This window comes from Bos javanicus, chromosome 16, assembly GCF_032452875.1.
Source record: "Bos javanicus breed banteng chromosome 16, ARS-OSU_banteng_1.0, whole genome shotgun sequence".
Lineage (NCBI taxonomy): Eukaryota > Metazoa > Chordata > Mammalia > Artiodactyla > Bovidae > Bos > Bos javanicus.
In genome coordinates, this window is record NC_083883.1 from 55,805,245 (window position 1) to 55,818,013 (window position 12,769).

General features: G+C 38.8%; 1 protein-coding gene across 2 annotated transcripts in view; it reads right to left on the bottom strand.

The window, feature by feature from the left end:
- Window positions 1-12,769, bottom strand: part of ANKRD45 (ankyrin repeat domain 45) — a 60,503-nt gene that overhangs the window by 45,124 nt on the left and 2,610 nt on the right. For both annotated transcript variants that reach the window (XM_061383261.1, XM_061383260.1), the window contains exons 2-3: window positions 10,524-10,893; window positions 506-673 (exon numbers count right to left, since the gene is read on the bottom strand). In XM_061383261.1, the coding sequence (XP_061239245.1) occupies window positions 506-673; window positions 10,524-10,878 (523 nt within the window). In that variant the 5' untranslated portion in view covers window positions 10,879-10,893. The remainder of the gene's footprint in view (window positions 1-505; window positions 674-10,523; window positions 10,894-12,769) is intronic.

A 12,769-nucleotide genomic window follows, 5' to 3' on the forward strand; every position in this document is an offset into this window, starting at 1 on the left:
GCACAGCAAACCATTTTAAATTATTACAACTGTTTCTACTTGGGGAATCAAACATATTCCTCAAGTATGCCGTTCTTTTAAACATATAAGGAATGGTCCACTCTGCTGAGGTCTCTCAGAAAATGGCCTTGAACCATGTATGTATATTATATATACATTATTATAGAAGATTATTGGAGAAATTGTTAGAAGGTGGTAAATCAACCAGCTTTGAATATAGTTTCTACTAAATACAATGTTTTAGGCCAATAACAAAAAAAAAAAGGCAGATTTGATATATTATCACCAACGGTGACTATGGTTATGTCTACAAATAAAAATCCTAATAAAGTGAATATTTAATTCACTTCATTTAATTTTCATTTAATTCACTTCATTTAATTAGATGAAAATGTTACTCACCTCTTTGCTTTGTTAATGACACAGCCTGTAACTCTGTACTTACAGGAGGAGGGAAACCCAGCAGTGAGGCAGTTTGCTACTACTACCTTGTAAGCTTCCTTACCTGCCCAATCCAGGAACTCAACACACTCAGTCTGGGAATATCGAGCAGCAACATCTCGAGCTCTCTCCTTCCGGAAGTTCAGAGCTTCTATATCAACATCCAGTTCCACCAGTGCTTTCAAAGTTTCCAATCGACCCCAGGCTGCAGCACAGTGTAAGAGTGTGTAACCTAACAAATACAATGAGGATGGTCAGGTCAAAAAGCCTACATTGTTTCAGGCTCTTCTACAGAGTAGAAGATAATAATGGTAATCAGGTGTTGAACAATTACTACAGGCCAAGTATTATCCTGTCTTCCCTGGTGGCTCAAATGGTAGGGAATCTGCCTGCAATGCAGGAGACCTGGGTTTGATACCTTGATCAGGAAGATCCCCTGGAGAAGGCAATGGCAACCCATTCCAGTATTCTTGACTGGAGATTCCCATGGACAGAGGAGGCTGGCAGGCTACAGTCCATGGGGTCACAAAGAGTCAGACACGACTGAGTGACTTTCACAGGTATTATCCTAAGTGCTTTACATATAATAAGTTCATTTAGTTGGTAAAAAAAAAACCCTATGAGGTCACAAATATTATAATCTTCATTTTACAGATAAGGAAACAGAGGTCCAAGAAGTTAAACTTGCCCAAGGCCAGTAAATGATGGACACAAGGAATCAACACAGGCAATCTGAGCTCTTCAACATCTTATGCGGAAGACAGCAATCTCCCTAACAGTCATCTACTGGAACACAATTAGATTTATGACTTTAGTCTAAGAAATTTTCATCAACCTCTAATTACTCCATTATTGTTAACACAACCATACAAATTACAGCTGTGTATGCCTTTGATTCGGAGAAGGCAATGGCACCCCACTCCAGTACTCTTGCCTGGAAAATCCCATGGACGGAGGAGCCTGGTAGGCTGCAGTCCATGGAGTCGCTAAGAGTCGGGCACGACTGAGCGACTGCACTTTCACTTTTCACTTTCATGCAGAAGGAAATGGCAACCCACTCCTGTGTTCTTGCCTGGAGAATCCCAGGGATGGGGGAGCCTGGTGGGCTGCCACCTATGGGGTCGCACAGAGTCGGACACGACTAAAGCGACTTAGCAGTAGCAGTAACATGCCTTTGATTTGGAAATTAATCATTTGAATTAAAACTGAAATTGTGAGCTATCAAATTATAAAGTTATTTCTTAGATTTACTGAGGCAACTACCCCACAAAACTGGGAGCCAAGAAATACCCAGATATCACCTTCCCGAAGATGTATTTCTTCAGCCAAAGGGCCCACGGCCCCTGATTTGTTGGGAAAGGGGACACTATTTACGGAAAAGACACCACGATAGCATGAGCAGGAGGCCATTTCAAATGAAATATTCTCGGCCCTTACATTGCTTTTCTCAGGGCTGAAGTTACTATTAAATATAATGTTTTAGGCCAATAGCACACACACAAAAAAAGGCCAGAGGTAACATCTAAAATTTTTCCTATTTTTTAATATAGTTTAAAAATAAGAAAACATGATTTCTAAACAGAGAGAGGCTTTTGCCAAAGAATTTGAAATCTTCATACGTGGTTTTGTTCCCCCTTGTGGGAGATGGTGTGTTTTCTAGAAGGAAACACACAGATCTTTGTACTACATTAATTCCATAGCCTTCCCAGAAGAAGAACATTTAAATAAGATGATTTCAAAAGCATCCAGACAAGAGGGGGGATTTTCCTAAAGTTCTCCCATGATACTGGCAATGAATAATTGAACCCAGAAGCAAGGCATAGAAGGTTACATGTTAGAAATCTCAGCAGGAAGAAAGGGACCATAAATGGAATACCAAAAAATCAGAATTGGTTCCAAGAGAAAAATAATCTCTACATGGAAGACTGCTGCTGCTAAGTCACTACAGTAGTGTCCGACTCTGTGCTATCCCATAGACGGCAGCCCACCAAGCTCTGCCATCCCTGGGATTCTCCAGGCAAGAACACTGGAGTGGCTTGCCATTTCCTTCTCCAATGCGTGAAAGTGAAGTTGCTCAGTCGTGTCCAACTCTTAGCGACCCCATGGACTGCAGCCCACAAGGCTCCTCCATTCATGGGATTTTCCAGGCAAGAGTACTGGAGTGGGTTGCCATTGCCTTCTCCGACATGGAAGACTGCTGCTGCTGCTGCTGCTGCTAAGTCACTTCAGTTGTGTCCGACTCTGTGAGACCCCAGAGACGGCAGCCCACCAGGCTCCCCTGTCCCTGGGATTCTCCAGGCAAGAACACTGGAGTGGGTTGCCATTTCCTTCTCCAATGCATGAAAGTGAAAAGTGAAAGTGAAGTCGCTCAGTCGTGTCCGACTCTTCGAGACTCCATGGACTGCAGCCTACCAGGCTCCTCCACCCATGGGATTTTCCAGGCATGAGTACTAAAGTGGGTTGCCATTGCCTTCTCCAACATGGAAGACTGCTGCACTACTGGTTACTAAATAGAGTCAACTGAGCATGCAGTTCACAATAAGGCAAAAGATCAGACAAGAGGAAAAGCAATCTTCTCCTCTATACAGGCACTGTTCTGTGTGCTCCACAAGTATCAATTCATTTAATCCTCTGTGCAGTCCTATGATGTACAAAGTAGTATTGTTCTCATTTATAGATTAAAAAAAAAAGCACAGAGAGGATAAGAACTTTTCTCAAGGTTGTTTAAATTGAGGAAGGTCACTGATAAGGTCAAAATCCAAAAATTGAGATGATGATAGTCACAAACAAGTAATAGGCCATGGAGCAAAATATTCACTTACCTAAAATATTTTTCACAACCTGCTGGCACCCCACCCCAGTACTCTTGCCTGGAAAATCCCATGGATGGAGGAGCCTGGTGGGCTGCGGTCCATGGGGTCGCAAAGAGTCGGACACAACTGAAGCAACTTAGCAGCAGCAGCAGCCTACCACCAGCAGTACCAGACTCTGAATTCTCCAAATCATAGTTTCATGCCTCTATAATTTTGCATATGCTGGTTTTTTCTGTCTGAGAAATTTTTTTTAAGTATAAATTTTATATTTATTTAGCATTAATACCAGTATTTGTAAATTGAGTTCAGGATTAATTTTTTAAATTAGTGAAACTAATACCCATTTTATTTTTTTGTTCACTTTTTTAAATTAATTTATTTTTATTCTTGGCTGCCTTGGGTCTTTGCATGAGCTTTCTCTAGTTGTAGTGAGCAGGGAGTACTCTTGCTATGTGCAGGCTTCTCATTGCAGGGGCTTTTCTTTATTGCAGAGCACAGGCTTTAGGTGCACAGGTTTCAGCAGTTGCGGCTTGTAGGCTCTAGAGTTCAGGCTCAGTAGTTGTGACCCACAGGCTTAGCTACTTCATGGCATGTGGAACCTTCCCAGACCAGGAATCGAACCATGTCCCCTGCATTGCAAGGCGAATTCTTATCCACTGAGCTACCAAGGAAGTCCAAGACTTATACATTTTAAATACAAAAATATATATACATAAAATATCAGATAAAAGCATAACTATCAAACAAATTTTAAGTATATACTGTCATTCTATTAGCAATATAAACTGTCAGATAAAACTAATAAAAACTAAAGATTAAAAAGCAAATACTATTAAAAATGAAAAACTATAATCATGAAAATCACAAATAAAACATTATTTTATTTTTTAAGTGGGTCAATGGTTTCAACAGGACATTTCTATGCAAATTTTTTCAGCTATTAAAGTTTTTCTCATTCAACATTAGTTTAAAGTAGTTATAAACCAACACCAAACACTTTCCTTCAAATTATCTCATTTCTAATTTTAAAAGACAGAGATATGTCTGAACAGTTTTTTGCTTTTTTAATAGAATTGCAATCTTTCTATTGAGAGTAGGCTGTAATCATTTTCTCCAAAGAAAACACTGATGGCTCATATTTGTCTTTTTTAGTTTCCAAATAAAAAGAGAGAGAGTCCATTTTAGTTTCCTTATCAATTTCAAATCTGTGAGATTCACATTCTACTGGTTTTGGAGGCTTGTGAACTCAAGAATTATTCTTACAATAGAATTTGCAATACCACAATATGGACCATCTACATTTGTAATCTTCAGTTTGTCTTTTTATATACACTGAGCAATTAAATCATTGCAATTTTTCTCAATCCAAAAATGACTCTAATTTCATATGTTTAAAATACCAAATAAAACTATTATACCTATAAAAAGGCCAGTGTTTCATCACCTAAAATACTGGGTAAGTATACCAGGATAGCAAAAATATTTTAACACTAAAATCTGCTATTGCAGTTACTATCTGATACTGCAGCTACTGCCACCTGCCATGCCTTATCCTTCAACTTCCTTTGTCTGATAAACTCTTGGTCATTATTCAAGATTCTATATATTAGACTTCCTTGGTGGTCCAGTGGTTAAGACTCCACACTTCCACTGCAGGGGACACAGGTTCAATCCGTGGTAAGGGAATTAAGATCCCAAGTGCTACGTGGTGCAGCCAAAAAAAAGCTCAACATATTGCCTCTTCTATAAAGCATTCCTTGACCATGTCCAACACTTTCAGGTAAATCTGACTGACCTCTCCTCTGAGCTATCACTGTACCTTGTCTCATCATATATCATCTATTTACACATCTGTTTTCTGCTAACTGGTTGCTGAATTCATTCATCTTTCTATCCCCAGCTCCCAGCTCAAGACCTGGCTATTCCTTCACTTTAACAAATATTTACTGATTGTAGGGAAAGGCAGAGTTTAAAACAGTATTCAGTTTCAATCATGCTTGTTTGAGTGTGGCCAGGTTGAGAAACTAAAGCCTTACCAGAACCAAAGGTGGTTCCATCAGTAACCTACAAACTGCACATAAATGTCCTTGGCTCAAACAGAAAACAAGGCACTTCCCAACAGTCCAGAAGTCAGTAGTACAGAGAGCTTCATCCTCCTTCTTTTGGATCAAAGAGCTAAAACTGTAAGAACTGTTTCACCCTTCTTCCTTCAGATCAAAGAGATGAAATTGTAAGAACTGTTTCATCCTTCCTTTGAATCAAAATTGTCCAATTCTCCAATATTTAAAAGGAAAGGAAATCCTGGATACAAATGTTATCTTTGAGAATCATCCACAAATAAATGGCATACATCTTCTTAAAGAGATATCTACCACAGTTCTTCACCCAAAAGTCCCTTAATTTTAGGCCAATGGCTTCTTTATGTTACAAAAATCAATAGTGTTCACAGATTCTTAAAAAAAGAAAATTCTATCATTTATAACAACATGAATGAACCTGAAGGGTATTATGCAAAGTGAAATAAGTCAGAGAGGAAAAGCCAAATACCTAATGGTATCACTTATGTGGGGAAATATAAAATAAAAAATTAAACCCATAGAAACAGAGTAGAAAAGTGGTACCAGGGGCTTAAAGAGTAGGGGAAATAGGGAGATATTGGAAAAAAGGTAAAAACTTCAGTTAGAAGAGGAAAAGATCCCAGGACCTAATATATAACACAATGACTATAGTTAATAACTGTACTATATAATTGAAATTTCCTGAGAATAGAACTCAAATGTTTTGACAAAAAAAAATCTTTGCACTGATCTGTTCTCCCATGTAAACAAGCTCATGAGAGCTGAATCAATACCAACCAAACAAGAAATTTACTGGTAAACTGTAATGTAATTAATTATTTACACTGGGCTGGAAGAAGCACAAGCTGGAATCAAGATTGCCGGGAGAATTATCAATAACCTCAGATAGGCAGGTGACACCACCCTTATGGGAGAAAGTGAAGAGGAACTCAAAAGCCTCTTGATGAAAGTGAAAGTGGAGAGTGAAAAAGTTGGCTTAAAGCTCAACATTCAGAAAATGAAGATCATGGCATCTGGTCCCATCACTTCATGGGAAATAGATGGGGAAACAGTGGAAACAGTGTCAGACTTTATTTTTGGGGGCTCCAAAATCACTGCAGATGGTGACTGCAGCCATGAAATTAAAATCGCTTACTCCTTGGAAGAAAAGTTATGAACAACCTAGATAGCATATTGAAAAGCAGAGACATTACACTAGATAGCATATTGAAAAGCAGCGATATTACTTTGCCAACAAAGGTCCGTCTAGTCAAGGCTATGGTTTTTCCAGTGGTCATATATGGATGTGAAAGTTGGACTGTGAAGAAAACTGAGCGCTGAAGAATTGATGCTCTTGAACTGTGGTGTTGGAGAAGACTCTTGAGAGTCCCTTGGACTGCAAGGAGATCCAACCAGTCCATCCTAAAGGAGATCAGTCCTGGGTGTTCATTGGAAGGACTAATGCTAAAGCTGAAACTCCAGTACTTTGGCCACCTCATGTGAAGAGTTGACTCATTGGAAAAGACCCTGATGCTGGGAGGGATTGGGGGCAGGAGGAGAAGGGGACGACAGAGGATGAGATGGCTGAATGGCATCACTGACTCGATGGACGTGAGTCTGAGTGAACTCCGGGAGTTGGTGATGGACAGGGAGGCCTGGTGTGCTGCGATTCATGGGGTCGCAAAGAGTCGGACACGACTGAGCAACTGATCTGATTTGAAAGTCCCTGCAGATGGTGATTGCAGCCATGAAATTAAAAGACGCTTACTCCTTGGAAGGAAAGTTATGACCAACCTAGATAGCATATTAGAAAGCAGACACATTACTTTGCCCACAAAGATCCGTCTAGTCAAGGCTATAGTTTTTCCAGTAGTCATGTATGGATGTGAGAGTTGGACTATAAAGAAAGCTGAATGCCAAAGAATTGATGCTTTTGAACTGTGGTATTGGAGAAGACTCTTGAGAGTCCCTCGGACTGTAAGGAGATCCAACCAGTCCATCCTAAAGGAAATCAGTCCTGAATATTCATTGGAAGGACTGATGTTGAAGCTGAAATTCCAATACTTTGGCCACCTGATGTGAAGAGCTGACTCATTTGAAAAGACTCTGATGCTGGAAAAGACTGAAGGCAGGAGGAGAAGGGGACAAGAGAGGATGAGATGGTTGGATGGCATCACAGACTCAATGGACATGAGTTTGGGTAAACTCCAGGAGTTGGTGATGGACAGGGAAGCCTGGCCTGCTGCGGTCCATGGGGTTGCAAAGAGTTGGACATGACTAAGTGACTGAACTGAACTGAACTGAAGTAATAATCACCAAGTTGACTGGTACAATTAGGTTAGCCAGTTCATGCAAACATTTCATTACAAAATCATCTTCATTGAAATGGCAAATAGGCTTACAATTTCCCAGAACATCATATATCATCTAAGTCCTGGTTCCTTTTAATTTAGCAATTCTTCTCTCAATTTCTCTGTCTCCTCTGGCATTTTACTATAAGCAGCAAGAAAAAAAGCAGGATGCACCTTCAACTTCTGCTAACTGAGAAGATTTCATGGTAAGCACGAAATCAGAATGAAGATATGGATTATCTTAGAGTACATCATCAAAATCAAAAGACTACACCTATCTTCACACACTGGAAAATATCTAACAAGAGGATGGCAATACCCATATCAGTTAGTCAGAGCACCCTCTCCCTGGAATGCTGGAGGTACACTATCAGATATTTGATTTAGGGCTCTCATTTTCTTTTATGTAGTACGATTTTTAGACATTACTATTAGTCCCATTTTTATGGATGTAATATTAGATATTACTATTAGTCCCATTTTTATGGATGAAGAAACTGTAGCATGGAAAGGTTATATAACTTGCCCAAGTTAAATAGTTTAAAATTTGATATTAGATAAATTTTGCTACAAGTTTTCCATAGCCTTAAGAAAGGCTTCTTCTGTTCCTATTTACCCAAAAGCTTTCATCATGAATGAATGCTACATTTTCTTCCAAAAGACTTTTCTACATCTATTGAGATGATCATGTGGTTTTGTTTATATAATCTTTTAGTGTAGTGAGTTATACTAACAATTTTTCTAATGTTAAAGCCATGCTTGAGGTTTCCCTGGTGGCCCAGTGGTTGAGAATCTGCCTGGCAATGCAGGGGACACAGGTTTGATCCCTACTCCAGGAAGATCCCACATGCTGTGGAGCAACTAAGCCCATGCACCACAACTTCTGAGCCTGCGCTCTAGAGCCCAGGAGCCACAACTACTGAAGCCAGAACACCTAGAGCCTGTGCTCCAAAACAAGAGAACCGCTGCATTGAGAAGCCCATGCACCACAGCGAGAGAAGAGCCCCCGCTCTCCACAAGCACTCGAGCAGCAACAAAGACCTAGTGCAGCCAAAATTGATAGATAATTCTTTTTTAAAAAAGCAAATTCTTGCATAAATGGGATAAACCCAAGCTAGTCCAATAAATGCTTCAACACACAACATTAGATTCAATTTGTTAATATTTTAAGATGCTTGCATCTGTGTTATTAAATGATTGGCCTATAATTTTCCTTTCTAATGCTTGTCCTTAACTAGTTTTGCTATAAAAGTTATCTCATAAAATAAGCAGTTGTCCAACTCTCTTTATATTCTATGGAAACTCTGTATAAGCTAGAGATTATTTCTTCCTTATAAGGGTAGTAAACCATATCTTTTAAAACATTTGAGTTAGGAATTGGAAAGGGTGGGAGAATCAGGCAGATTCTGATTACTTATTCAATTTTTTAAAATAATCATAGATCTAATCAAGTTTCTATTTTTTTTCTTGACTCAATTTTGATAATATATATTTTATTGAAGAAACTGTCCATTTCATCCATGTTTTCAAATGTATTATCATGAAGTTGTTTATGATATTTTCTAATAATTTTTTAAATCTTATTTTTTCCTGTGTGAATGCTTCATTTTAAAATTCCAAATATTATTTACACTCTCTCCTTCTTATAATATCACATATCAAAAATAATCAATATTATCAAATGTTTTTTCAACTTTTCACTAGACCAGATTTTGGTTTTGTTGATTCTCTTTATTGTGTTTGTTTGTTTTGGCTGCACTGTGCAGCTTACAGATCAGGAATCTCAGTCCACCAGGGATCAAACCTGGCACCCTGCAGTGGAAGGTGGACTCCAAACCACTGGACTGACAGGAATTCCCTCTATTGTTTCTTTATTTTCAATGTCATTATTTTACTCTATTATTTATCTCCTTGTTTCTTTGGATTTTCAGTTGTTATTTTTCTAACTCCTTGAGTTAAATACTTTGCTTTCTAATTTTCAGTATTTTTTATTCTAATATATGCATTAAAATAGAATTTTAATTTTAGTTTTATTTCACAGGGTCTGACATAGCAATCCTGTTGCCACCTAAATATTTCATAATTTCTATTATATTTTCTGTCACCAAGACAGAAAGTATAATAATATTTCAACATAATTGAAAGTATGTTCCTGTTTCCAAAATTATAGGGATTTTGAGTTATCTTTTTGTCACTATTTTCTAATTTTATTTTACTGTGGTCAGAGACCACAGACTGCATGCTATAGTTTATTTGATAATTGTTGACACTTCCTTTATGGTCTAACACATGATCAGTTTTTTTAACTGTTCCATGTAAGCATGAAGAAAATGTATATTTGCTATTTGCTAAAGACCACTGTTTCATTTTCTACAATGACCATGTCTTATAGGTCCAATCTGAAAAAAACAGTGACTTAATTTAAAGAGCTAATTGAATAATGAATATAAAAATGAATAAATCTTCCAAGGAAATAGGTAATAAGATTATTGAGCATTTACTATATACCAACTTTATATTATCATACTTAAGCCTCATAACCTACAAGGAAAACCCTATAAAGAATATACAATCATCCTCATTTAGTAGATGAAACAGAGACACAAAATGATTAGATAACTTGCCCAAGTCACCCAGTTAATAAATATCAAAGTCTGTATTCTTAATTACTAAGCTATACTATAATAACATGCATATACACACATTCATATATATATATACACACACACACACACACACACACACACAACACATATGCAAAATTTAAAGCAGGGACATCAAATTTATCCAAATTTAAAGATAATACATGGTATCTTTAGGTAGTTATAAGTAATAGTGATGAGAGAAAAAAGACAAAATACCTCTGGTGGTTTTCCCATTCAGATTCACACCATATTTGGCCAAAGCTCTAATCACATCACTTTGCCCAGCCATGCAAGCTGCATACAACAAATTTCTCCCAACGATGTCTTCCTCCAAGAGTAGCTGCATGGCCTGTTCATGGTGAGAGTTCTCAGGATCCTCAAAAATCTTCTGCAAACCTTCTACATCCCCTGTGAGAGCAGGTGGTAAGAGGGGGTTAATGGTGGCAGTTTCCTCTGCTTCTTTGGATTCTTCTTCTTCTTCACTATCATCTTCTTCTTCCTCTTCTTCTTGTGGTGAGGAAAATATTAATTTTTCTGAACTCTCTGACTCTGGGGGTATTTCTGACTCCATTAACTCCAAAAATACCTGAGATCAAAAAAGAGAAAAAGTAATAGAAACATACTCAAACAAATCAGCATTTGTTTATTTACTTGTTTGATCAGTCAACTGACAATATGAATGGAATGAAAATAGTTGGTTCAAAATAATTATAAAATAAGATACTTCATTCATTCAATCAGTAAAGTTTTTCATGCACCAATAGACTGCCTGAGTACATACTAAAATGCTGAATGTGTGATGCAAACAGTAAATTCAATAGGAACAGGAGAAAAAACATCAATGTGGGTGAGATTCATTAGGAAAAGATTGAAAGAGAATGTTAAAGGGACTCATCTGTTTAAACAAGGATCCATGTTGGGGAGAAGTAATCAATACAGTTGGATCATTGAAGCCAGATTATTAAGACCTTAAAAATTAGGTCACTTTGCCAACAAAGGTCCATATAGTCAAAGCTATGGTTTTTCCAGGAGTCAAGTACAGATGGGAGAGGTGGACCAGACAGAAGGCTGATGCTTTCCAACTGTGGAACTGAAGAAGACTCTTGAGAGTCCCCTGGACAACAAGGAGATCAAACCAGTTAATCCTAAAGGAAATAGATCCTGAATATACATTGGAAGGACTGATGCTGAACCTGAAGCTCCAACACTTTGGCCACTCTTTGTGAAAAGCCGACTCACTGGAAAAGACCCTGAAGCTGGGTAAGACTGAAGGCAGGAGGAGAAGGGGCAACAGAGGATGAAATGATTGAATGGCATCATCAACTCAACACACATGAGTTTGAGCAACTCCAGGAGATAGTGAAGGACAGGGAAGCCTGGCATGCTGCAGTCCATGGAGTTGCAAAGAGTCGGATACAACTTGGCAACTGAACAACAACAATGTGAAATGAGCAAAACTGTGTGGTAGTTTGAACATTCTTTGGCATTGTCTTTCTTAGGGGTTGGAATGAAAACGGACTGCTTCCAGTCCTGTGGCCACTACTGAGTTTTCCAAATTTGCTGGCATATCAAGTGCAGGACTTCCACACCATCATCTTTTAGGACCTGAAACAGCTCAGCTGGAATCCCATCACCTCCATTAGCTTTGTTCATAGTAAAGCTTCCTAAGAGCCACCTGACTTCACACTCCAGGATATCTGGCTCTAGGTGAGTGAACACATCGTTGTAGTTCTCTGGGTCATGAAGATCTTTTTTGACCACAGATAGTTCTGTGTATTCTTGCCACCTCTTCTTAATATCTTCTGCTTCAGTTCAGTTCAGTCACTCAGTCATGTCCGACTGTTTGCAACCCCATGAATCGCAGCACGCCAGGCCTCCCTGTCCATCACCAACTCCCGGAGTTCACTCAAACTCATGTCCATCGAGTCGGTGATACCATCCAGCCATCTCATCCTCTGTAGTCCCCTTCTCCTCCTGCCCCCAAACCCTCCCAGCATCAGGGTCTTTTCCAATGAGTCAACTCTTCACATGAGGTGGCCAAAGTACTGGAGTTTCAGCTTTAGCATCAGTCCTTCCAATGAACACCCAGGACTGATCTCCTTTAGGATGGACTGGTTGGATCTCCTTGCAGTCCAAGGGACTCTCAAGAGTCTTCTCCAACACCACAGTTCAAAAGCATCAATTATTCGGCGCTCAGCTTTCTTCACAGTCCAACTTTCACATCCATACATGACCACTGGAAAAACCATAGCCTTGACTAGACGGACCTTTGTTGGCAAAGTAATGTCTCTGCTTTTTAATATGCTGTCTAGGTTGGTCATAACTTTCCTTCCAAGGAGTAAGTGTCTTTTAATTTAATGGCTGCAATCACCATCTGCAGTGATTTTGGAGCCCAAAAAATAAAGTCTGATACTGTTTCCACTGTTTCCCCATCTATTTCCCATGAAGTGATGGGACCAGAT